Genomic DNA, 26,773 nt, shown 5'->3' on the forward strand with positions numbered 1-26,773 from the left:
CCCGACGGCTGGCTTTGCGAGGCGGGCGTATGCTAAAATTGAAAGAAAAGGAGCGCCAGCGATTCACGTCAGCCTGATTGGAGTCGGCTCGAGGACACGTCGCTGGCTCGCATTCGAATTCGCGTAATCGTGTCTGCCGACGTGTGCATCCGATGAAAGCTGCCCCCCCCCCCACTGCCATCTTTGTTATGTTAAACCTTCAACATTGCTCCCCGTCCTGTTACAGAATTAAAGGGAAATGTCTGTCCGGATTTAATGAGACCTTTTCCGAACGGGCCTCCCTCCCACCTGCGTCGCCACAGACACGTGCGACGTTATTGGCCACCCCCGGCAATCATTCTCGAGAATGAGAAACTGCTTCCTGCGAAATACGAGTCTTCAGCAAACTAGCGGTCCTGTTTTAGAAGTTTTTGCCCGAGAGATGCCTCGAACCGGATCCCCCCAAGGGGAGGTCGCCGTGTTTTCTAAACTTAACTAACGAGATCAATTATGTGGCAGAACATTCGCCAGATATGCTCGATCTCGGTGCAGTGATCAATCACTCTAGGATTTTGTTCGAAATGATTATGTCCACGGGATATTAGGAGGGGTTTGAGTCATCGTTTCGCTGGTTTAGAATTTGTTTAGAAATTACAGGTCCTCGGAGATCGCAATTTTTCAAATTTTGCTTCGCCTACTAATTTTTATCTGGGGAACTGTTTGAGTGAAATTTTTTTTCGTTCTATTCAGAGAGGATTGGGCTAATAATTTTTAAAGCGATTATAGGGGCAATTAAATACAATTCCATAGAAAAGCACTGTCAAGAACGTTAGATGAATCTTAGTACCGTACTATGTAGAATGATTTACAAAATAATTCGATCTCAGTGCAGTGATCAATCACTCTAGGATTTTGTTCTAAATGATTATGTTGCAGTCCACGGGAAATTAGGAGGGGTTTGAGTCATCGTTTCGCTGGTTTAGAATTTGTTTAGAAATTACAAGTCCTCGGAGATCGCAATTTTTCAAAATCGGCTTCACCCAGTAATTTTTATCTGGGGAACTGTTTGAGTGAAATTTTCTTTCCTTCTATTCAGAAAGGATTGGGCTAATAATTTTTAAAGCGATTCTGGGGCCAATTAAATACAATTCCATAGAAAAGCACTGTCAAGAACATTAGATGAATCTTAGCACTGTACTATGTAGAATGATTTACAAAATAATTCGATCTCAGTGCAGTGATCAATCAGTCTAGGATTTTGTTCTAAATGATTATGTTGCAGTCCACGGGAAATTAGGGGGGGTTTGAGTCATCGTTTTGCTGGTTTAGAATTTGTTTAGAAATCACAGGTCCTCGAAGATCGCAATTTTTCAAAATCGGCTTCACCCACTAATTTTTATCTGGGGAACTGTTTGAGTGAAATTTTCTTTCCTTCTATTCAGAAAGGATTGGGCTAATAATTTTTAAAGCGATTCTGGGGCCAATTAAATATAATTCCATAGAAAAGCACTGTCAAGAACATTAGATGAATCTTAGCACTGTACTATGTAGAATGATTTACAAAATAATTCGATCTCAGTGCAGTGATCAATCACTCTAGGATTTTGTTCGAAATGATTATGTTGCAGTCCACGGGATATTAGGAGGGGTTTGAGTCATCGTTTTGCTGGTTTAGAACTTGTTTAGAAATCACAGGTGCTCGAAGATCGCAATTTTTCAAAATCGGCTTCACCCACTAATTTTTATCTGGGGAACTGTTTGAGTGAAATTTTCTTTCCTTCTATTCAGAAAGGATTGGGCTAATAATTTTTAAAGCGATTCTGGGGCCAATTAAATACAATTCCATAGAAAAGCACTGTCAAGAACGTTAGATGAATCTTAGCACCGTACTACGTAGAATGATTTACAAAATAAAGTTGGAGCATGTTACCTGACGCACTAGTGCACGTAACCGTTACACCAGTTACAGTATAGTAAATCCTTCGTTCCGAACACACCCACCTGGCCCGTACCGGACAACTTTAGAAACCTGAGCTCGATCCTAAATGCTTTCGAGTTATTTAGACAGGTAGTAAAAATCGCAATCTTTATCGCTATCAAGATAACACGGCGGCGGTAAATACCGTTCAACAACGAATCCTCCTGGTTCTTACGGTGCGGTTTCATTTTATTAAAATAATTACCGCCGCGTAGAAACGCAAATGGACGTATAAAACGGGGGAGGGGGGGGGGGGAGAGAGAGAGAGAGAGAGAGAGAGAGAAAGAAAAGAAAGCGGATCAGATACAACTGAACACCATCGCGGGCACCATGATTGCACAGTAAATTAACGGAAAGTTGTTCCGGCTTTAAAACCGAGTTTATTTTATCGAGCGGCCCGTAGTTGCGGAGCCTCTTAACTAGGATCGTTATCATTCGCGCATGCCGGCGAATGGTTATTTTTCCTGTAAACCACGGAACCGAGTATCAGGGCTCGGTTAACTGGTTCCACAATGTGGCCGATGGAATTTGAACATTTAACGAGTCCCGATCGAATCAACAATTAAACGAAACCGCGTTCTATCTGTCGATGAATCAAGCTGACGCGCCGCGATTCAAGAAGACGCACTTGAGCGCCGCGCCGCGCCGCGCGCAATGCAGCGCGTCGCGTGAATTTTTCAACGCGCCGACAGCTCCGGAGCAAAGCAAACTGCGCGTGTTCATTAACCGTAATTTGAAAAGGCGAGGCCGATACGTATTGTTCACGAATGTCCGCCCGAAATGATCAGCCTAAATGAATGATCGTTTACAGCGACGGAGCAAACTGTTTGCACACTATTGACTTTTGCTTTTCGCTAATCCTACTCCCGGCACCGACCGCGAGTAATCAGTTAATTATAAAATTACGTCGAATTGCTCCATGGAAATTCATCGTTCTGTTGAATTGCAGATCGATGCGAATATCCGATTGGCGACGAATAAAATGAAACTGAATTAAGTAGAAAGGCGAGGATTATTTATAGAAAATTGCTATAACGTCGTTTAGCTTACAGAATCAATTTTTTAAAATGTGGACCCTAGCGGCTTTTTTCTTGAAAGAGAGATTTTTGTTAGAACGATCACTAGCTAATGTGTAATTGGTGCGCTATAGTTATTTTAAGTGACAGCGTACAGGACGCGTGGAGCGATCGTACGAGAATGAAGTTGTCGGGAAAAATGAAAATAAAGTTTCCTTTCGCCTGATTTTCCGAAAGTATTGTCCTAAGAGCGTCACGTGGCAGTACGGGGAGAACAATGCGCCTCGTAGCAACCATAGAAAAGTTCGCATTATTCGCAGGCAGAGAATCGTGGTAAGTTTCAAAAGGGGTATCGATCTATCTGTCGGACGTCGTATTATTCGCAGATAGCTCCGGAACAGTTTTCGAAACTCGGGAACCGCAATGTGACAGCAACTATTGGCGCAACGCCGATAGGATATAAGTGAAAGGGAATCGATTCCATTTTCCAATTTGTCCGACGATCTGGTTTGATAGCGCCGTGGACACGAACGTTCCTACATTCCTCACATTCCTCGAACAGTCGTCACAGACAGGGTTCAAGGAAGCTTCTAACAAAAAATCGTAACAATCAAAGAAGCAGCGGAACAAAAGGACCGAAGGACGAAACTAATTGAAAATGCAAGTGACTTCCAATAACTCGTAAATCATTCAGCATAAGAGAAATATTCTGAACTAAAGTAGCCTGGTTTCAAGGAAATGGTTCAATAATTCTTCATTATTTCAAAGTGGGCATTATTTCAAAGAAATTACAAAAAATATTACAAAATATTTGTTACATTACAAAATTTGTATTGAATAGACATTAAAATGTTATTTTATGGAATTAAACATTTAAATGTTATATGTGGAAATCGGATCAGTTTCGTACGAATAAAATAGAAATATTCCAAGACGGAAGAAAAATTTAGTTTTAGAATGAAAATAGCGCCGAGTGCAAAGGGTTAAAAATATTAGAACCCATCAATTTGACGGGTCACGTAAATCTTGTTTTAATTGTCGTATGAAAATTTTTAAAACGTTCTTGCTTATTGCAATTGTAAAACTCGGGTACGCGAACAGTTGAGTGGGAATCGAATACGTGTCTGACCATAACGTACTGTTTCTACTTCCTGTTGACACTAATGCATCATTACGTTGGGAATCGCATGTTATCAATTCTTATATTATGGTATACTGACTTAGTTGTCTCTACTCACATTTATGTTTAAATCCTATAGCTAATACGTTCATTTAAATTATTCCAGGCGTAGAACACATTCCTTTTAAACGTTTCTACATCATTGTAATCTGCACAGTTCTCGTTCATCCAAAACTAAATTCGTTTGCATGAAACCGTTGGAAATTCAATTAATCCTGATTATAAAGATCAAAATATGTTTTTCCTATTTTACTGACTCGTAGGTGTACTCTAAGCCGGAAAAAGTAGGAATTCGATGCTCGCTTTAACAAAGAGTTTACAATAGTTATGAATAGACTGTGGATCTTTCAGCAAAATGAAAATGTTCCGCGTTTATTGGATTTCATACCGTAATGACTATGTTAGATTAAAAACAACATCGCAATATTCCGAAATTTGTCTAATCTTTTACTGTTTTCTATTTGTTAAGCGGGAAAATTGCCATTTTTCACGATTTTCGACTCAAAATCGCACTTTTAATCGTTTTATAACTCGTAAACGAGTTAACCAACATCGGTGAAATTTTCAGCATGGATATAATTTATTCGAGCGAATCGAACACATTCTTTAAATTTTCAATACAGGCTCAGATAAAAAAGCTGAAAAAACCAACTTTTACTATTTCTTTTGCGGTTCCGACCAATTCAAACATTTTTCAAAAAATTTTTTACACCTCGTCCAATAAACTAATCCATCTAACTTCTCGATAACATTCAAGTCATTTGATCTAATTTTAAAAAAGTTATGCTGTTTCAAATAGTGTGGACTCAGTTTTGCTCCTTACTATACAGGGTGAGTCACCAAACGTTAGCACCTCGAATATCTTTGTTGTTTCTAAAGATACGTAAAATATGGTAAGGACAAAGTCGAATGGTTCGATGGGGCTGACACGATGCCATAAAAAAATTTTGTTTTTATGCCCTTTTTCTTAGAGATATCAAGGTCACCTTGACTTTTTCAAATGGAACCACCCTTTTTTAAACACCTACAATGCTGGTCCCTTTCATTAGGAATGCAGTGACTATATTATTCCAAGGTCATTCAAGGTCAAGGACCTTGTATATATACAGGGTGAGTCACCAAACGTTAGCACCTCAAATATCTTTGTTGTTTCTAAAGATACGTAAACTATGGTAAGGACAAAGTCGAATGGTTCGATGGGGCTGACACGATGCCATAAAAAAATTTTGTTTTTACGCCCTTTTTCTTAGAGACATCAAGGTCACCTTGACTTTTTCAAATGGAACCACCCTTTTTTAAACACCTACAATGATGGTCCCTTTCATTAGGAATGCAGTGACTGTAATTAGTCCAAGGTCGTTCAAGGTCAAGGACAGAAAAAACGTATAAAACTAAAACATGGAAGCAGAATACGTTTATCACGGTTGAGACTTGTAGGAAATAGTAAACATACTATGGTCGTAGTTAAAGTAAACATACTAAGGTCCTTCAATGTTGTTCAGCATTCTTATTTACTTGGTCCCTTTCATTAGGAATGCAGTGACTATATTATTCCAAGGTCATTCAAGGTCAAGGACCTTGTATATATATATATATATCGCTTCCTGTTATTTTTTTTTCTATTACTGTCAAATATGGATTTACTTCTAATAAATATCTCAGTAGTTAATGGGTTAAACCCGGGCAGAACGTGAACATCGAGCGGGCACTGCAGCAGTAACATTATACGGTGGCAATATTATTAAAGAAAGTGATACTTGAAAATAACGGGTAGGTTCTTGCCCGGCGCGGCGGGGTAACATCCGAAGCGACAGCTGTCTCCCTAAACCGGTCCGCGCAATCTCAAACAATAAAGTCGTCTTATTTAAAATAGAGGAGGAAGCCGGGCAATCCTGTCAGGTAGATTGCAACTTATTGGAGTCTGGTGCTGGCATACATTTGAATTCGTTTAAGCGTGCGCCGTCGCGGCCGGATTCGTGGTTCCCGTGAGTGAATCTCGTAGAGATCTATTTTCCAGAAGAGGCGGGACCCCACGCTACCTCGACAATGTTTGTTTTTATCGAGCGGAATTCTTATCGTGGTCTCGCGTGCCACGACAGCGCACCGCACTCGCTCGCCTACTCTCGCTACCGTTCTCGTACTCGTTCTCGTTCTCGTTCTCGTTGCAGTTGCAGTTGCAGTTACCGTAGTCCGTCGTGGTCGCTGGTTCTGCTGCTACCTGTGCTGCTGCAGCCTGAAAGCCGGCTAGAAACGCCGCGCACGTTCTCCCTTCTTTCCGCCTCTGTCTCGGTTTTCCGGCAACCGTCTTTTCTTTGCCCGGGTGTCTTGACACGAGAGCAAGGGTAGAGGGGAACACCACCCTCTCGCTTCGCGCATAAACCGTACCGGCGAATTTCGCTCTGAAAGTCGCCGGCTGGCTGCCTCGTCTCTGTTTGCTCCCCGGGAGTTCCCTCCGCTCGACTGACGAAACTCTCCTCCACGTTTGTGCACGGTGACCCACTTTGATCTATAAGTCCCCGTGCTTCCCTTTGGGAATTGCGTCCTTCAATTGGAAAAGCTACTGTCGCGGATTAAAGGGATATGTATACTCTGCTCGGAACGTGTCGCGATGACGGGGACTCTTCTTCGGTGATCGACGAGACTGTTGCGAACAAGATGATCTTCTTCACACCTCTGACTTTTAATCCTGTTTGCAGCGCGATTTATTTCACCGCCGCAGCGATTACAGCTGCTTTGTCATCGATCATTTCTTGCAAGAAGACGGATGCGTTTGTATTGTGTGCCTATACGAGCGAGCGTTCCTTATCAGAAAATATCAAAATATATATATATATATATATATATATATATATATATATATATATATATATATACAGAAATAGAAATATAGAAATAGAAATATAGAAATAGAAATATAGAAATAGAAATATAGAAATAGAAATATAGAAATAGAAATATAGAAATAGAAATATAGAAATAGAAATATAGAAATAGAAATATAGAAATAGAAATATAGAAATAGAAATATAGAAATAGAAATATAGAAATAGAAATATAGAAATAGAAATATAGAAATAGAAATATAGAAATAGAAATATAGAAATAGAAATATAGAAATAGAAATATAGAAATAGAAATATAGAAATAGAAATATAGAAATAGAAATATAGAAATAGAAATATAGAAATAGAAATATAGAAATAGAAATATAGAAATAGAAATATAGAAATAGAAATATAGAAATAGAAATATAGAAATAGAAATATAGAAATAGAAATATAGAAATAGAAATATAGAAATAGAAATATAGAAATAGAAATATAGAAATAGAAATATAGAAATAGAAATATAGAAATAGAAATATAGAAATAGAAATATAGAAATAGAAATATAGAAATAGAAATATAGAAATAGAAATATAGAAATAGAAATATAGAAATAGAAATATAGAAATAGAAATATAGAAATAGAAATATAGAAATAGAAATATAGAAATAGAAATATATATAGAATATATAGAATATATAGAATATAGAAATTTTTTGCACACGAAGCTATTTCAACTCCAAAACGAAACGTTTCTTCCGACCTAGAATATTTCTCTTCTGCCTATTTCTTTTTTTTTTTTTTAATGTTTAGTAATTTATTAAATACAAACACATTTATTAATGTAAACAATATTTTGAATAATGATGCAGCAATTTTTAGCGACGCCTTGCAGGAATCATGTCATCCTTATTTCACTATTTACATCAAGTGCCCTACTTTTATGGATTTGTCATACTCAAGGTCACGCGAAGGTCATAATAGTACAGGTCGTTGGATTCGTCTTGACCTCGGCTGTCACATAGCGATGATAATAATGTATGATTCCACTTAAAAAAACTTCGATGACCTTGAAATCTCGAAAAATATAACCTTGAACAAATTGTTTTGCCTATCATAATATTTACCTCTCTGAACCAACTAATATTTTCCTCTGACATTCTTTCCTATGATGAAGAAACAAGCGAGATATTTTAGATGCTCGAGTTAGGCGTTCCATTCCAATTAAAAAAACTTCGATGACCTTGAAATCTCGAAAAATATAACCTTGAACAAATTGTTATGCCTATCACAATATTTGCCCCTCTGAACCAACTAATATTTTCCTCTGACATTTTTTCCTATGATAAAGAAACAGGCGAGATATTTTAGATCCTCGAGTTAGGCGTTCCATTCCAATTAAAAAAAATTCAATGACCTTGAATTCGCAAAAAATATGACTTGGAAAAGATTTGTTTGCTTATCATAATATTTGCCCCTCTGAACCAACTAACGTTTTCCTCCGAAAATTTCTTCTGACGCAAAAAACAAACGTATCGAACAAATATTGTTATCGTACTATGATGACAATAGACGAATCATTAGATTATTTTCTGTGGATCTGTAAGAGAGAATTTCGTTTGAATGACTGGAACGATTGGTGGGACATGCTCTTTCAGCGTTAACGTGTTCTTCGAAAGATTTCTTGTATTGCTGGACAAGATAAGCTAGACAAAGAAGAAGAAGAAAAAACCAGTTTGCTTTACGTGGCAGCTTATGAGTTCGCGGGCCGAAACGTGACTGATCTTCTTCGCTTTCGCGATCCTTCTTCTATTCTTTAATGTTTAGATAACGGGAACTGACGCACGCGGGACAGATTGAAACTCGCGTGTGCCTGAAGCAACGATGTCGGACAATGAAACGAAAAGAAAGAAAAAAAGAACTGGTCGAAGCACGAACACAGCTCCGATCCGGTAAATCAATGCAAACGTCCGTCCCGTCGAAAAACAAAGAAAATTGTACGCGATTTTCTTTGTGCGCCCTCTCCGAGCTTTTTCGAATCTTTTTTCCTCTCCATTCGTCTTCTTCTTTGTCGAGCGCATCTATCTGTACGGCTTGCTTTCATGGTTTCTTGCACGATCCGGTGAATCAACCCCGACTAAATTTCGTTCCCTCTTTTACAACAGTTTCAAGAATGAAACGATGCGCGTACCGAATAACCGAGTTTCATTCGGATTGGATAGAAGCGAAGAACAGTTCTTTCCAATAACATAGATTTTTGTTTCTAGAAATATTGTCGCACTTCCTGCCACCGCCGACAGAAATTTCACGCATTTACCTTTCAAATTTTCGAAATTTTGTGCAATTTATTTCGCAAATAAGTGCAGCAGGCAATAACGGGAATAGACAGCGGAGCTTTATGCAAAATAAAAATTTTCTACCTGAATTACAACAAACTGGAATATAATTTTATTTTCATTATCAATACGGTTTAATGCTTCGGCAATAATAAGTATTTCTAAATTCTTCTAATGTTTCCACTGTTCTAAATTTCATTTTTGTCATGAATGAAATCCGCTGTAATAACTAAGAGCTAAGTTTAAACACAAATGGAAAAATATGACATAAAACGTAAATCCTTATAGACTGAGTAGGTTCGTAAATAACTTTCGTTGAGTTTAAATAAAATATGGATTATCTCATCACTAGTGTTCTCAGACTTTTAAAATCAAATCAATTTTTTTTCTTTTTAAGCTTCAATGCCTCCACAAATTCGTTTTCAGCTGTTCGCTAGTTCACATTTCACATTTTTTCTCGCAACCGCGTAAAATCAAAAATAGGCTACGCAACATGGCAATCTAATAAAATGTTGGAACACGCTTGGGAGAATTGAGAAGGGCATAAAGACATCAAAAACTTTGGAAGCTGTTCAAGGTCCTAATTGAACGATTAGGCGCCGTGGAAACACGCAAGAAAAATCTGTTCCGTTTTCGCGAACCTTGAAATATTGACGACTAAAGTGGCTTAATTTCGTTCTAACGGGGGGGGGGGTGGTTATCGGCAGAAATGTCAGCGGAACTTCGAGCTTCAAATTTAGCTGTCGCGCGCCAGCTAGAGGAGCTCTAACATTCGTGCTTACGGCGGTAGCATGGAAACCGAGAAATGACTATGAGTAATGTGGACGAAATAAGAAAGCGGGATCACGGAAACTTGTCCGGAAATTTTCATTTCGCGCGTTGGAACGAGGAACAACTGCTTATAAGCCGGCTTTTTTCCCTCGCATTTACCTACTTTCCCGGTTCGTTCAATAACCGGGCGTAATAACACTTTGATACTTGTTTCCACCGCGTCTTTTCTTTCCCGTGCAGCCGCGGATTCGAAAAAAAAAACAAAAATCAGAGCTTCGTTGCGTCGATGGCATTCTGCGCAATGCGAATCGCTCGAGGTCCCCGGTATAAGGAGGAACTCTATTACTATAGTCTTCACTCGAGAGGAAAGACCCCGAGGCACGCCGGTGGTAATAGCAGCTATTCTACTCGAATTACTCTAGACTCAAACCATATGAGTTACAGGACTATTAGCGTGCCTCGGGTCTCATTTTCTAAGAAGCTTACCCGTAACCAGAAAACACCAGCTTTCATCGGATATTTATCAATGTCGGTAAACACGTTTCCTTCTATATCGTATACGTAATATCAACTTTCGCTCATCAGCCTGACTGATCATTATTGTCTACAAAGAATCACGAATTAAACAAGCTTGTATGGTTTCCAGCAGAACGCGACACAAGTTGAGTGAAATTGTTCGATGAGAACTTACAAGTTTAATTTAATAAGTCCCGACCCCCTGAAAATTTATTGAAAAATTATTCGTTCGAATTAAACCCCCTAATTTCACCCCTTAATTTCTTAAAAATTTTTCTTAAAGAAACACCTCCTTTCCTAACTAGATTATTTTTTGTAGATTTAAAAAGTTTTCAAACCACAAGTTGATATTATTTTATGTTGTGCGTGTCCAAAACAATTTTTCATTATCTGCTGAAATCTGACGATATGGTTGGAGTGCTCGGTGATTAATGCACAGATCTCGTTAATATGTTCGCCGAACGGACTTTTCGAACTCGAAACAATTTAAGGCTGCCATAAGCTTTCGTCTGGTTTTTAATCGTTTCCTACTTCTAGGTTTTTCTTTCACTTTGTTATCGCCGAACTGCTTTGTTAACACAGAGATCTGTGCGAAACATATCTCTTCTGTTCTTACTTATTCGTAAAATTATCATTTTACCTTTGCCGTTAATTAACGATGGGATTAGAAAGTCTTCGGCAGACTTCATACATTTTTAGACAGTACAATTTGATCGACTGAAAGATTGGTTCCGCCTCCAACAAGGCGGAACCAATTGAACGCGTATTAAAATTTCGCATTTTACGTCTTCCCGAATAAAAGTGCATAATTATGCGTTCATCTAATCAGCTTGATTTCACAAGCAAACATATCGGAATTGAAACGAAAGGGAAATAGTTTCATAGCATCGTGTTTATGTAAACAAGAAAAAATTCAATCCAATGGATTGCTGTAAAACCAAATTCACCTCTTATTTTTTTCTTAAAGATGAAAATATTATCCATGACAAAATAGGCAATCAATACAGTGTTTATTCTATATATGTCCCAAATGCGTAGCCGATAAAAGTCCCACAACTATCCCCACTCCTACGAGATATACCCAGTGAGGTTCAAGAAGCTCGAGAGACCTGCTCCTGGCCGATATATGTCCGTGACCAGAGCCGTATTTCGGACATATATCGAGTAAACACCGTGCTTGTTTTGTTTCCGAATGTTCGTCTGCTTCTTCGTAATGAATTATTCGTTGCAATTCCGAATAGAATAACATTTCTCCAGGTTGATCAGTGGACGGGACCTCGTTAGATCGAGTGAATTAAACAAAATAGAACCCGCGGAACGTACTAAACAGAATAGCGCGAAAATCCACGGAAAAAGAGTCCGATTGCAAAGTGCAAGGGGCTGCGATTGGAAAAACGGCTAAATAGGACAGGAAGCCGGAAAAACGAATTCAATTTAATTATGCACACGGAGTCGGTTGATGCTGTGCCGGTTTGCGTTTGCTCCGGCAATCACTTCGTTCGAAGCTTTCCGCGAGTTTCGCGCGGGTTTCTCTGTTTGTTAAAGTAAATCGTAGTCAACGGGGAAAAAATTAGATTCGGTTTTCAAGCGAAGTTCAAAACGTTAAATGATTGGGAATCGATTCTCGGAGTGGTTTAGCGAATCCAGTCACCGAGAAAGTTCACAGAATTGGTCAATAGGTCATGTTCGAAGCGACGAGAGTGATCGTGATTCGCACTCCGTTCCTTTTGCAAGCACGTCTGCAAACTAATATATATTTTCAACAAATGCTTTCCCCGTTAATTCCGCTTCAATTACGTCTCTCCTTTTACGGGGTAGCCGAAAATTTCTGTTACGTATTTTGCTGAATTGACATCCACTTTTTATGAAGAATGGTTTGAACTGGGTCTACCAAAAAATTTGCAATTGTTCCATCGTGTGCTGCTTTTCAATCATCTCAACATTGTCGGAACAGTTGTAACACTGAATCAAATGTTAGAGAAGACCGTATGGCATGAATCGACCGTATAACATATGACTGATAATGATGAAATAATTGATCTGTAGGATATAGATACTTGGAGGTAAATGAAGGAGAACGAATGTCACTATTGCTAGAATATTTAGTTTGTATTATTGGAAAAATGTAATCGTGGTTAAACAATTGAGTGTCAGTCTTTCTTTGAATACTGTGGTGAGCATGAGCAAGCATCCTTGCATATTGTATATTGTATATTGTATATTGTATAGTTGTAATATTGTATATTGTATAGTTGTGTTTCGTTGTCAATAAACTATGATTTTGATATTTAGACTTTGTGTTTAAATTTTTACCACGGTACGTCTGAAATTTGTTTGTAATAGCAATTTCTCTAAGTCTGACAAAAAACTGTTTCAAATAAAAGTATAACAGTATTAACAAACGTATAAATTGCAATACAAAAAACATTAAAAAAAAATTGTTTAAAAGAAAAAGAAACAAGATCGTTTCGACTTTTTAAACATTAAACTGTATTTTTGATTTGATAATGTTGTAGCTGGTATTAAGACGAATTCAACGATATATAATATTATGACCTTCACATTATTGATAACGTCGTAATAGTTTTGGCGCGCTAAACTGGCCAAATACCCGACTGTGCGTGGCGGAACGATAAAACAAGCTAAACGAACGTGACAATGCGAGGCGAGATTTCGCGTTCCTCTTTCCCCGCGGCGTTTCAATTTGTCATAGATCGCCGATGAACGGGAGAAGAAAAGCGATCGGCGAAGCGGGCAAAAGGGAGGCGAGACACCAGCATCAATATCCATTAAATTAAAACGACGCGACGCGGCGTTCCCGTCGCAGCGGCAATCAAACCACTGCGAAATTCTTCACCGGATATTGCCGCCTATCGCGTGTACGGGGGAAAACTAGCGTGCGAGTCGTGCGAACTGCTCCAAGAATTTTCATTTCGCGCCTAAAGTCGTAAAAGGATTGCGGCCCGATCCCCGTCCGCCGTCTTGTTCGTTCGCGAATCCGTTCGAACGTTCAACCTGCAATACAATTTGGAAATTAACCTCGTCTGGGAATCTAGCTGAGCAACCATTCGCGTCTGCACATTTCGTGGCGGACATTTTATGAGTTTGCCGAACGGGAAATGCCGGTCGCGCTGTTCCGCGCAACCGGAAACAAGACTTTTTCGCCGCTAATGCGCCGGCTGTTCCGCGTCAACGAAACAGCTCTGAAAGACTATGGGAAAAACGTATCGTTAAGAACAACGATTTACTTCCCGTTCATGGGGAACGTACAGTCGTCCTCGACACTTCAAAGTCGTCTCGAATTCTCTTAAGCGAAACTACAATAGTTTCCTCTGCGAGATTTCATATATACAGGGTGGCCCACATAACTCTGAACAGCTCAATATCTCGAAAACTATGCCATCGATTTTGAAGTTCTTAGTCTTAAATTGCATGGAACTGAAGGGTCTTTCTGACTACATAAACGTGAAGTGGCCTCCCTTCCCCTTTAACGGGGGAGGGGAGGTACCTTTGTAATTTTAAATGGAACCCCCTATAAAATGTTACATATTTAGATTCTACCGGAAAAAACAAGTCAATTTTGTGGGAAATATTTTTTTGTCAGATACTTCCATGATGAGATATAACAGTTTGAAGTTTCGAGTTGTAGGTACTTGAAGCGCTCGGAAATAGCGTTATGGAATTATACGCGCTCGAGTCCTTTGCTTATTCGTGAAGAAATCAAATGTACTTTAAATTAAATGTTCAAAATGTCCACCACGGGCTTGTAAACATTTATTTACTCGAAACATCAAAGTTGTTCTAACATTTTTTAACATTTCGGGAGTCACTGAAGCGCAAGCGTTACGTATTCTTTGTTTCATATCCTCTTTTGTCGTCGGTGGTTCAAACATAACTTTGTCCTTTGCATATCCCCATAAGAAAAAATCTAATGGTGTTAGATCGGGGGATCGAGGGGGCCATTGACGAGGTCCCCCACGATCTATCCATTTGTTCCCAAATTTTTCGTTCAAAAATTGCCTGGTGATGATTGCAAAATGTGGAGGAGCGCCGTCTTGTTGGAAGCACATTTCTCTTCTAACGTGCAGTGGCACATCTTCCAAAAGCGCAGGCAAATGATTTTTTAAGAAATCACAATAACTTGCAGATGTTACAGTTTCTTGAAAAAAATAAGGTCCAGTCACAAAATCTCCTATTAGGCCACACCAAACATTTAAAGACCATCGATGTTGAAAGGGAACACATCACATCCAATTTGGGTTTTCCACGGCCCAATAATGCAGACTATGTCTATTTACATGCCCTGAATTCATAAAAGTGGCCTCATCGGAAAAAAGTATTTTGCACAAAAAGTCGTTTTCCACAACACCCTGCAGCCATTCACAAAATCTTACGCGGTGATCGTAATCTGCTATCGAAAGCTCTTGTGATAAAACCATGTGATATGGATGATACTTTTGCCGTTTCAAAATTCGTTGAATTGATGAACGACTAATATGTGATGTTTGTGCAAGTGTACGTTGACTAATATGAGGATTTAATGTAATTGCAGCAAGAATACTGGCACTATTATTTTCATTAGTGACAGCTTTACTAAGCCGCTTTTCTAAATTATGAAATGTTTCTAAATTATGAAGCGCGTATAATTCCATAACGCTATTTCCGAGCGCTTCAAGCACCTACAACTCGAAACTTCAAACTGTTATATCTCATCATGGAAGTAAAATTGACTTGTTTTTTCCGGTAGAATCTAAATATGTAACATTTTATAGGGGGTTCCATTTAAAATTACAAAGGTACCTCCCCTCCCCCGTTAAAGGGGAAGGGAGGCCACTTCACGTTTATGTAGTCAAAAAGGCCCTTCAGTTCCAATTTAAGACGAAGAACTTTAAAATCGATGGCATAGTTTTCGAGATATTGAGCTGTTCAGAGTTATGTGGGCCACCCTGTATATATATATAATTTAATTGTTTAATGTTGCTTCAACATCAAAGGTCATTAGCAACACGGTGCATTTTCTTACAATATATTATACATATTTGTATCCTTGATATACTTGGCAAGACCGGCGTTCATCCTCTCGAGAACGGAATTAACGGTAATCTAAAATGAATTAACTAAATGAATTAACACTAAAAATGAATATTTTACATTACTTTATAAAAATAACGTGAATGTATCGATCAAAATTTGTAGCCATTTTTTTAGATAATATATACCGAAAGAAATCAATTTGTTAAATAATTGCTCATCGATGCATTTTTACCATCTCAATATTCGCGATTTAAAAATATTAGAATCCGTCATTTTGACGGGTCCCGTAAATCTAGTGTTAAACGAAGTCCTATATGCGAAATTTCAGATCGAGTAATTAGCTGTTCACAAAGATTTCAAGTGAAAGATATATACAGCGGCGATTAAAAAGTGAAGGCGACCACAGTGCGTCGTGCCCCTAACATTCTGGTGACGTTATTCCAAACATAATTCCCGAAACGAAGCCGCCAATTTATTTGAATGTGTGATTTGCTGATGGATCTTTCAAAAGAGTGAATTTCGCAGCTTTCGATATTAAACCAAAGTAAGACGAGTGGGTGGAAAGCCCCTTCGGATCTGCGCGCATGTTATTGGCTATTAATGGCTTCAGAATTTCAGAATTTCCGAGCTAATAAATTGAATGTTATTAAACTACGCGATGTAATTTGACGCTGTTCTCGCTAATGCTTACAGCGTTACGCAGGATTTGCTGTTCAAGTTTCGATACTATCAACTGGCTTACCGTCGGACTAACGGAACATAATGAGTTCGCGTACCAAGAATACCATACGAGACGAATAATAACGCTTCGCAGAAAATGAGATTCTCTATTCCCATCCGACGTAATCGCATTAAAAAAAAAAAAGAAAAAACGGGAAAAAACGCTAATTAAGCAAATGCTTCTCCGGTTCGTTTCTATATATTAAAAGAAACTCCCGTTTCATTTCGACTGCAAAGACCGTTCTGGCGCACGCCGTAATAGTTATTCCCTTTCTTTCATTTGGCGTGGCACGGAACGGAACAATACTTTGACGCGATTAATAGAAGAGAAAGCACGATCGATGGCCATGCATCGAACGAAAATATCGTTCGGGTAGGGACCGTCGGATTTCAAGTAAGTCACTCGATTTTTTCCGTCGAGTATACGTCGATGCCGGAAATATTGCCGGCTCGAGTTTCAATTAACCGGAAACCGCCATCAGCGTCTTTTCCGGCTGTCGCGCTATAATACGAGACTTACTGTACACGGACGAAACGACGTGGATGTAGAACATTGAACAGAAGGGGTGAAGGGGAGGGGTGAACGGAGAGGGTTGAGAGGCAGGGGTTGGCTTGTCTGGGGGAGAGGAAGCGCGAGAAATAAACGAAGAAAAAAAAAAGAGGGGGAATCCGAATCGAAGAAGAATTGGCGGGTGGACAAGAAAGACGGTCACAGAGTGGCCGGGAAATTTTTATTCGGTTCGCGTTTAACATCGGTCAGCCGACATTTTAGTCGGGACCGTGACTAGGGTTTAATGGCGGCCCCATTGTAACACCTAAAGCCCGTCGCCATACATACACCGTTATGCGATGGGAGGGGGTTCAGGACGGAAGCCGAACACGGTAACGCCTATAAATTTAAACGGCTTTATACGTGCGAAAGCTGCGAGTCCGCTGCGATCCGCTCCGTACCGCTTCGTGTCTCGCGACGCGACGGCGAGACCTTTCTCTGCGAGCTTTCTGCGAGTTCGTCGTGAATTAAATGTCCTCGCGGCCGCTCGACAACCTCGTGAAATTGCTCATAAGAGGCACGGCATAACGAAAACCCGTACAATTCAGAGTCGATCATGCTGGCTCGGCTTCCGCCCATTCGAAACTCCCTTACACAGTCAGCAAAGCGCCGACTCCTATTGCCAATAGCACTAACGAAACTCCCGGGACCTGTCCGGCACCGTTACGGACCACGGAAATACGATAACGGTTCACAAATTCGCGATTCCGCGGATCCAACGAGATCCGTCAATTTTTCTTTCCTTTCTCAAACTTCGTGCTTCGTTTTCTATAAAAGAATTCACGAATTGAACTCCACGTAACTTCATTACATTCGTTTAACATTACATATTACGTCAGATTTGCCGAGAAATTAAAATAACTACTTGCGTTGGCTTGCAATGCGACAAAATTGATTTACAAGGTTTTTATTGTATTGTAATTTTCCGCAAGTTTTCATAATCTTCGTGATTATTGAAGAGAAAATTTGAAATTTGACATTTTGACGGAATATATAGTTTCAGTGTTATTGCCGGAAAAACGCTATTGTACTAATAAGAATTGTTTGCTTCTTAACGAGAATGTAATTGCTTTCTATTTATGGTTAGTTCCGAGTAATATTTTTCTGTCATTCTCAGGGAATGAAATGACATTGTAAACCGGTGATATTTATTATTAAGTACCCTTGACCCACTGATTAATATCCCACTGATATTTTATATTTATTTATTTCTAGTGTTAACACACTAGATTTCGGGGACCCGTCAAAATGACGGATTCTAATATTTTTAAATTGCGAATATTGAGATTGCAAAAATGCATCCATGAGCAATTATGTAACAAATTGATTTCTTTGGGTATATATTCTTTAAAAAATGGCCACAAATTTTGATCGATACATTCATGTTATTTTTATAAAGTAATGTAAAATAGTCGTGTTTAGTGCTCCGTAAACCTAGTGTTAAGTATCCTTTTAGCTAATCAAAGGGTGCTTAATCTTCAACCGGGTTCACCAACTTCAAAAAGTTAATATCCTTTCCACGAATATCTTGGAAACTACTGCGGATAGGAAAATGGTGTACATGGCAAAATTGTGTGTCCTTTTATACGAAATATACTTGTGAACACAGATTTCTAATATCACCATTTAACACTTTGACCGCCAAATTAGGAACCTCAACAATTCCATAAAATCAAATTAAGTTATTTAATGAAATAAAAATTGAAATAATTAAATGTATGATACCGAGTAATCCACCGACTTTCTTGCATTTTACAGATCCCAATCAAATTTGGTGCAATGAATATATTAACGTAAAAATTAATTTTAAAACCTGGACAAATTATTCCGTCACCCACATCTGGGTGACATGGCAGTCAACGTGTTAAGTAATGTACTAAAACATCATTCATTATTCATTTCCGGTACTCTGACAAGAAAACGTGTCAAGCAAAAATAAATCAGTCACTCTTCTATGAAGTCCGATATTAAGAATTAATGTCACCTTGATTTTCTAATCGTCGCTATATATTTGTTTACTTAATAACGTTATAGTCGACGTCAAGGCGAATCCAACGACCTCCTGTGCTATGACCTTGAATCTTGAAACAATGCTAAAATCTTTGTGAACAGCTAATCCCTCGATCCGCACCACAGTGCGACGCACAGGATTCAAAATCAAGGAACTATCGATAGGAATGAGGTAGAGCGATGAAATTTTTTTTTAAATGAAAGCTGCAACTTTGTAGAACATGGGAAAAATAGAGAGAATGTGGTACGACCGTTTTTTAACCTCGAGAAAATTCGTGAAACGCGCACAAATTCAAGAAAATTTTCGTTTTCCCAATACCACGCAATTAACATGCTATACATCATTTCCCATAGATGTTTTCACGCTGATTTCAAATCTGGACTCAAAATTTGTCTACGACCTGAGGATTTTTCAAGAAATAGATTTTCGTGACAAAACCTAATGAAATCATTTTTCCGTTGAAATAATCTCCCTATTCTTCCCATATTCTACAAAGTTTCCCATACTCTACCTCATTCCTATCGAAAGTTCTTTGATTTCGAATCCGATCTCGTCCAAATTGCCCGTTGTGCGGACGTACCGAGTCCAAACATCACCTCGTGTGACACGATAGTTGAAAAATTGGCGCGCATTACAAATGGGGGAATAGTGTAGAAGTGGTTTGTCGGAGAGCGTGGAAACGCCCGGAGCCATCGGCAGCTCCGAAAATCCCGGAGCCCTAATTACTCGGGTACCCGATACATCTCGGTGTCGAAATCGTCGCGCGGACCCACCGCGCGCGTAATATCAGTGGCGCGTTGCCAAATGCGCTCTCCCCGGTGATAAAACTTCGGATGAAAATCCGTGCTCTCGACTCTCGACGGGGTTTAGCGAGCGAGGAGATCGGGAAGCTGGGCGTTCTCGAAGTCGGTGTAAATTCGATTCTGACCTTAATTACTTCATATCTCACATCGGCTCGGGTTCGTCGCGGATCGTAACTCGTGGGGCCGCTCGACTTTTTCCCCGGCGCCGGCGCCGCTGACGAATGTAACGACATTCCCGGAAACATCTTCGAAAAGTTTATACATACACGCGGGAGGAAGTTGCCGTGAAATGGAACTAATTTGCCCGTCCTTATGTGACTCGGATGGCCGTGCTCGATCTTGCTTTCGAGAAAAAAAAAAAAGAAAAAAAACTGCAGCCATCCTGCGCGGCGCGACAACGCTCGTAACTCCGCGCGGATCAGCTTGGTTCGGTTATGCCCACCTCTAGGATCTCGGACTGCATTCTCGCGGGGTTCGTTCGGAGCCAGACGAATGCATCTCCTGCATCCCTCGCGCTCGTCCTTTTTCAGGGAAACGCGCAAGAGTCCGGGCCAGCCCCGGAAGAAAGAGTTCGTGGAAAGAGAGAGGAACGCTCTAATGGGGGCCATTTGATTTTCTGTCTCATCGGAACGACTCCATCTACCCGGCCATGCACGGGACCATCCATTCCGAGCGCGACTGCGCGACGAATAGTTAAATAATGCAAATTCTGCGGGGTACTCACAGTGTCCTCCCGATGTCCTTTCGTCCCTCGCCGAGCTCCCGGTTTGTTAAATGCTTTGCACACGATGCCAACGGACAATGATTTACATCGTGGACGCCCGGAAGTACAAGAGCCGGTTCCGCGACACCGACGACCGTTCAACAACAATTATACAGGGTCATCCGTTTTTAAACGGCCAAACGTCAACCAGCTGTAGAGGACCCGAAATGAAACAACTTTCACCCCTAACGCTTGTTTTGATTCGGTCCTGATTTTTAGATAATTGCAGAAACCCGTCATTTGTTGCGTTCACTGAAGATTAAATATATTAGGACTGCAATTGTGTATCTTGATGATTTTTCCTTTGTTTGGTTTAAAATAAATGGGGGCATCTTTTTTATTCAGTCAACTTTTTTGTATGACCTTTTTTGGATCTTGGTTTTTTTTTTTTTGACATGGCGCACGCCGTGGAGACTGAATGAAATAACTTCGAATCAAAAAATGTGTTAGGGGTGAAAGTTGTTCCATTTCGGGTCCTCCATAGCTGGTTCACGTTTGGCCGTTTAAAAACGGATGACCCTGTATAAGAATAAATGTGTAGCCACGAAGCAGAGTGTCCAACGCAAGACGCGATCTTTTCTTGTCGATTAGTGTCGGTATCGTGGCCATCGGCAAACTTCCGGGCGGTGACGTATGAAGGCGATTTGGACAACACACTCGCGAACACTTTGATTACGTACAGGCTGTAAAGAAACGTTCGTCCTTGGCTGCGCGTATTCTGATGAGAATTGACGACGAGGTTCTGTAAAAGATAAAAGTTGCCGCAAAATTGTCCTCGACCTTAAACCTCACGGTGAAATTGGCGCGAGGCGTAAAAATGAAAGAAAAAGACCGTTTGGCCTTGAAATTCAAGGCGAAGGACGATTTTTCGGCAACTTTCTTCCACAGATCTTCGTCGATCCGAAGATGCAGAATACGCCTATGGCAGCCAAGGGCGAACGTTTCTTTGCACCCTGTGCAATGTGGGTGTCAGTGATGTGGAATGTTTTAGACAATTACATCGACTTAATTAAATGACGTTGCCAAACACGATTGTTTTCAACGTTTCATCATAAACTAACGTAAGCAACAGCAACATAACTGTATTCGTTTCGAAGCCATACAAATTATTTTATTTTCGTGATTGAATACATTATTTGTATTCGTATTTATATTTGTAAGTGAATACAAACAATGTATTCAATCGCGAAAATAAAATAATTTGTACGGCTTCGAAACGAATACAGTTATGTCGCTGTTACTTATGTTAGTTTATGATGAAACGTTGAAAACAATCGTGTTTTGGCAACGTGATTCTAAGACAAGGAATTAACGAATCATTTTCCGATCGTCAAGCTACAGCGACTGATCAAACGTGAAAGAAATTGATTAAACTCTTATTCGTATATTCTGTATTACGCACGTTTTTCCTACGTATTTATATAAATTATGTATTACATGAATCATGATCGATATAAATGAAATTCAAACTAAATATGAAAAGCAAATACGCTGTTGTGCACGAAACTGAAGAACCATGAAAATATGAATTAACAAACAGAAAGCATTTATTCGTTGATCTCACTGGTGTGGACGGTATACCGGTAACATACAAGGTTTTTAATATTATAAAAATAATATCAAGAATGTGTCTTGACAACAGTAATTTACTATTCGAAACTGAAAAGTGATCGTTCAATCTTTTGTTGTCCAATTGAAAAAATTGTGCCTCTATATCTTGGGAAGTAAGACAAAGAATCATATTATTATTATATTATTACTTGATTCTGTAAATATTTACGCATTGCCAACGCAGCTACGATTTACTGGTTAATCAAATTTTGCAAGATGCACGTATTTCACAGTAGCCGAAAACTGATGTAAACATATTTGTTGCAAATATTAGCATATAAAACACAGCTTCTGTTATTTAGTTAACGATATAACAAACATGAAACAACATTAATAGTAATGACGGATGAAATTAATCGACCCATGGGAAAATTAATTTGGAGATTTGTAATTTAGCGCGTAGTTACGGAACGCGTACTCGTGGCGAAGTAAGCATACATGCTTGAACAAAAACGTTGTGACAAAAACAAATTCATGAACCATGAACAAAAGAAAAATGGACTTACTTTCGATAGAGTACTCTGTAAAAATAAACCGAAAGTGTTTAGAATAAATAAATAAATTTAGATAAATTTTAGATAAATTTTCTAGGATGAAGATGTCGATAGTTTCGAACGAAATGTAAAATTTCGAAAAATAAATGAAAAAGAAGGAAATAAGGCTCGTATAAGTTTGACAAAGTAATATTATATTTTTTTGTTTGCACTATATAATACGATGAGCCAATTTTTTCGCAATTTTCATCAACGCTGGCATCTGATTTATGTTTAAGACCTGCACGGACAATCTATCGCCATGTTTATATTCAATTATTTCTATTCTTACAGAGAGAGTTTAATGACCTACTTGCAAGCGTATGTCTCTTATTTCCGTTTTCAGGTCATAGTGGCATAATTTAGCCATAAAGTCTCGGGTATCTTGTGCACTGTCACCGTCTTTGTTACTTTTATTTCCACGAGAACATTTAAGTACCGCGATACATACTCGTCCACGTGTACGTGAGGTATGACATATATACAGGGTGTCTCACGTAACGGTTTTCACGATTTTTCAAGTACTTGCGACAATCTGACAAAAACTATTTTCAACAAAAGTCGATCAGTTTTCGATCGGCTATATATTGCAGTAAAAAAAAGTTCGAAAAACATTTTCTTTTATAGTATTGTCAAGGTCAACTTCATTTATTTAAACGGAACGTCCCATTTTTGATACCATAGATCGACAGAGTGTCAAAATCCGAGTATAGAAGCGTTGACCTTCATACGTGCTAAACTTAATGGTTAACGAGATATTGCCGAAAGAAGAAAGAAAATTATTTCGCTATTATCTCGTGAACTATTAGATTTAGGACATATGGAGGTCAATACAGTTTTACTCAGAATTCGATAGTCTATCGATTCATGACACAAAAAGTAGGTGTTTCGCATAGAAAAGGACCACAGAAAAACAGGTTTGGCTGTATTTCTATGTGGTGTCGCGTCGGTCCCGGAATTAGGGAGAATCGGCTCGCGACTGGGTAATGGTTTAACGGCGAATGAGTGTAAATTCAAACTCCGGAGAACTAGTCTTTATTTCTAAAATGCAAGACTCGGCTTGCCTTCGGTAGCTTCTAAGCAGCTCGGTGCTTGAAGGAATTCGAATTCTCGATAGCTCTAGACAGCTCGGTGTACTAGTAGTCAGGTTGGTGTATCAGACAGTTCTGTTGTTGTTACAATATTTTGGAATAAGGTAGGCTCGGATGTGGGTGTGGTCTTAGGAAGTTGTCTATGATTGGTTGAAGGATGTGTTTGGAAGTGGTGGAAAATTAGGAAGAGTGGGAGTGGAAGATACATTTGGTTACAGGCGGCTACGGCTATAAAACTATAAATTTCGGTACGCTAACGGTTCGCAGGCCAACATGTGATCGTCAGCTGAGGTTGTTCGGTTTTTTGACTACGCCAAACTACGGTAGGTTTTTTATGGCGGTCATGGTCATTATGCCGCGGGTGGTTAGTTCAACTGACCTTCGCGGTTGTACCGACGTCCCTTTGCAGAGGGTTTTTACGACGGAACATTCTATTTCTGAAATCTTCATTTCTGTCTCTAGCGGAGCTGTTTGACGTTAGTGCTAGCCTCGCGACATCCACAAGGTCGATCGAGCTTGTTCATCCCGTGTGCAGCCGATTGAACGCGTGTGGTCGCGCGCGAGACACCCAGGAAATATCAACTGGCGCAAACGTCAAATTATTTGTCAGATACACAAGACTGTATAACGGTGTGGCCTGTGGGGCTCGACAGGAGGCACGCTCGCGCATGCACGGACATGGGTACACCCATGAGGCATTCGTATGTCGCTGGTTCAACAAAGTCGAATCGGAGGCAGTCACGGGTAACAGAGAGGCAAAGGCAGACCCAGCCGGGCACGGTGGGATGAAAGCGGCTCCAGCCAAAATTGCCGGTTCGACCGGGCCGATCTTGCCAAAGCTCCGTTTAATAATCTCGATAGGTTAAGTTAGGATGGCGGCACGAGGGGACACGGAGACACCGGGTGGGCACTCGGTCGCTTTAACCCCCGAAGTAAAGGTGGCTGTCGCGTCGCGCCGTTAGATCGATAACACACAGTCCCATTGACGCTCGATAGAAATCGAGAGATCCTTCGCCCTGTGTTCGTTTTCCGATCCAGGCGCGTTCGAAACTGTTCGGCCAAGACTCGGCTTGACGTTTCGAAAGCGTATCGAATTCGGAAATGACAACGTTGCTACTTTGCGCGTTCTACGACAGGCCTCCGCCTTCTCCCCCATTAACCCGTTCCCATGTGTTTACCGACGTCCCTGGCTTTCAATAATACACGAGGAATCAAAGTTCTAGCTCCGATGCGGGCAAGCACACGTACCGGCAGCACGCTATTTCATCCTATTACCCGTTGCCTTTCCAGACACCAAACTCGTGTCTGCCCAGGCAGATACAGCCTATGAAAAAATCATTCAACCACCAAATTACACACAAAATTCTTTCTAACGTTTGAAGGACTCGCGAACTCTATACGTAATTGCGTACAGCAATGTTAAAAAAAGCTGTGTACAGCTGCCACCCTTTAAACCTTCGTTTGCTATACACATACAGCGAGGAGCAAAACTGAACACACATACGACATTTGAACAAAAATAATCTTTTACTCAATATTTGTACGTAGAATAGAAAAGAACTACTTGGTATTATCTACAATCTTTTGGCTTTTCAACACAAACTTAACATTTGTGATATTATTATTATCATCTCGCTTCATACAATTGTTTTTTTCGCGTAGTCGGTTTTGCACCGCAGTAAGATTCTAATGTTCTTCAAATGGAATGGCCCACCTTTTGTATGGCGAATCATTCTTTCAGTCTTTTCGTTATATTTTTACGCGTTTCCTCGTTTCTGCTCGATACTACTCTATCGGAAAACGTAATCCTTCGTAGAGCTTGCGCCTCGTATCCGCCGAGTTGCGTGACGAAGCGTGGCAGCTACATTATATTAATTCAATTTTTACTCGTCGACCACCACACGTCCGTCGTATATGTAGATGATAGAATTCTTCGTTAATCGGAGTTCTAAAAAGGATTACGCAGTCACGGTTTCATTAACCGAATCACTTTGCTCCTTTGTAGCGTTGGCTCAGCACCCAGAGCACGTTAATCTTGCATCGGTCCGAACGTATTTTGATGATGAGTTATCGGTCGAATGGGGTACTTTCGTTATTGCGTGCAAACGTGCAAACAGATATTTGTCTCGTCGCTATTAACCCTTTGCACACGAGTGGTGACTCTGAAGCACCACTAGACATTATTGTGGCATTATTTCAACGAAATTACAACAAATATTACAAAATATTCGCATCAGTTTCGTACGAATCAAATGAAAATGTTCTAAGACGGAAGAAAAATTTCGTTTCAAAATGAAAATAGCGCAAAGGGTTAACATATTGCCGACCGATCGAAGTATAGCGAAATCTAATTCGTCCGGCTGGTATTAACTAATTAGGGGAAATGTCAGCAAGGGCCCGCTGCGCGGCAGATTTCGCCAAGCCGAAAGCATCGTCAAGAACAAGTGGTAGTTAGCAGTGGGGAGAAGAACACATCCGTGTTCCCACCAACGACCACCGCTGCCAATTACCAGTATACGTATAGTCCATGCATAGTCTATTACGGAGGACCATTGCTCCGAGATGCGTGGTTTTGTACATTCGTGTTCGCTGTGCGCCGCTATAGATCGCTACCTGCTCTTGGGAGCAATAATTTGCTCTGCCAGGTTAGTAGTTCGCCGTACACGAAATAAGCAACTCGTTCAGCCAATAGACTTTGGCAAACCCGAAAATATTCCCCGTGTTTAACCGTTCGATCCTGTTGACATTGCGCTGTATTGGCTCACGATCCGCAAACTTCGATCGCGACGAATATCGGTTAAGAAGACGCTTCGAAACTTCGGCCCGCAAGTTTCGCGAGGATTCGCTAACCAACTAGTCTCGGCTGACCCGGAAGAAACATTTTTGCTCTCGTGTGCGTAACTAGACCAACACAAAGGTCCTTTAGCTTTTTATTAGGCGTACGCAACGGTTACGATCTTTCTCGATCGTTCGTTCGTAACGACTTAGAACGGTTACGGACTGCGGATTTCCATGCAAATTAAAAATGATTAGCTACATATGTAGGCACTGATTT

General features: G+C 40.0%; 1 protein-coding gene across 3 annotated transcripts in view; it reads right to left on the minus strand.

The window, feature by feature from the left end:
- The window catches only part of LOC143358470 (semaphorin-1A), a 592,115-nt gene that overhangs the window by 427,449 nt on the left and 137,893 nt on the right, over positions 1–26,773 (minus strand). For 2 of the 3 annotated variants that reach the window (XM_076795646.1, XM_076795643.1), the window contains exon 3: positions 22,601–22,615. The exons of the other annotated variant lie outside the window; for it this stretch is intronic. In XM_076795646.1, coding sequence (XP_076651761.1) covers positions 22,601–22,615 — 15 coding nt within the window. The remainder of the gene's footprint in view (positions 1–22,600; positions 22,616–26,773) is intronic. 3 annotated transcript variants of the gene reach the window in all.

This window comes from Halictus rubicundus, chromosome 10 (assembly GCF_050948215.1).
Source record: "Halictus rubicundus isolate RS-2024b chromosome 10, iyHalRubi1_principal, whole genome shotgun sequence".
NCBI classification, from domain to species: Eukaryota; Metazoa; Arthropoda; class Insecta; order Hymenoptera; family Halictidae; genus Halictus; species Halictus rubicundus.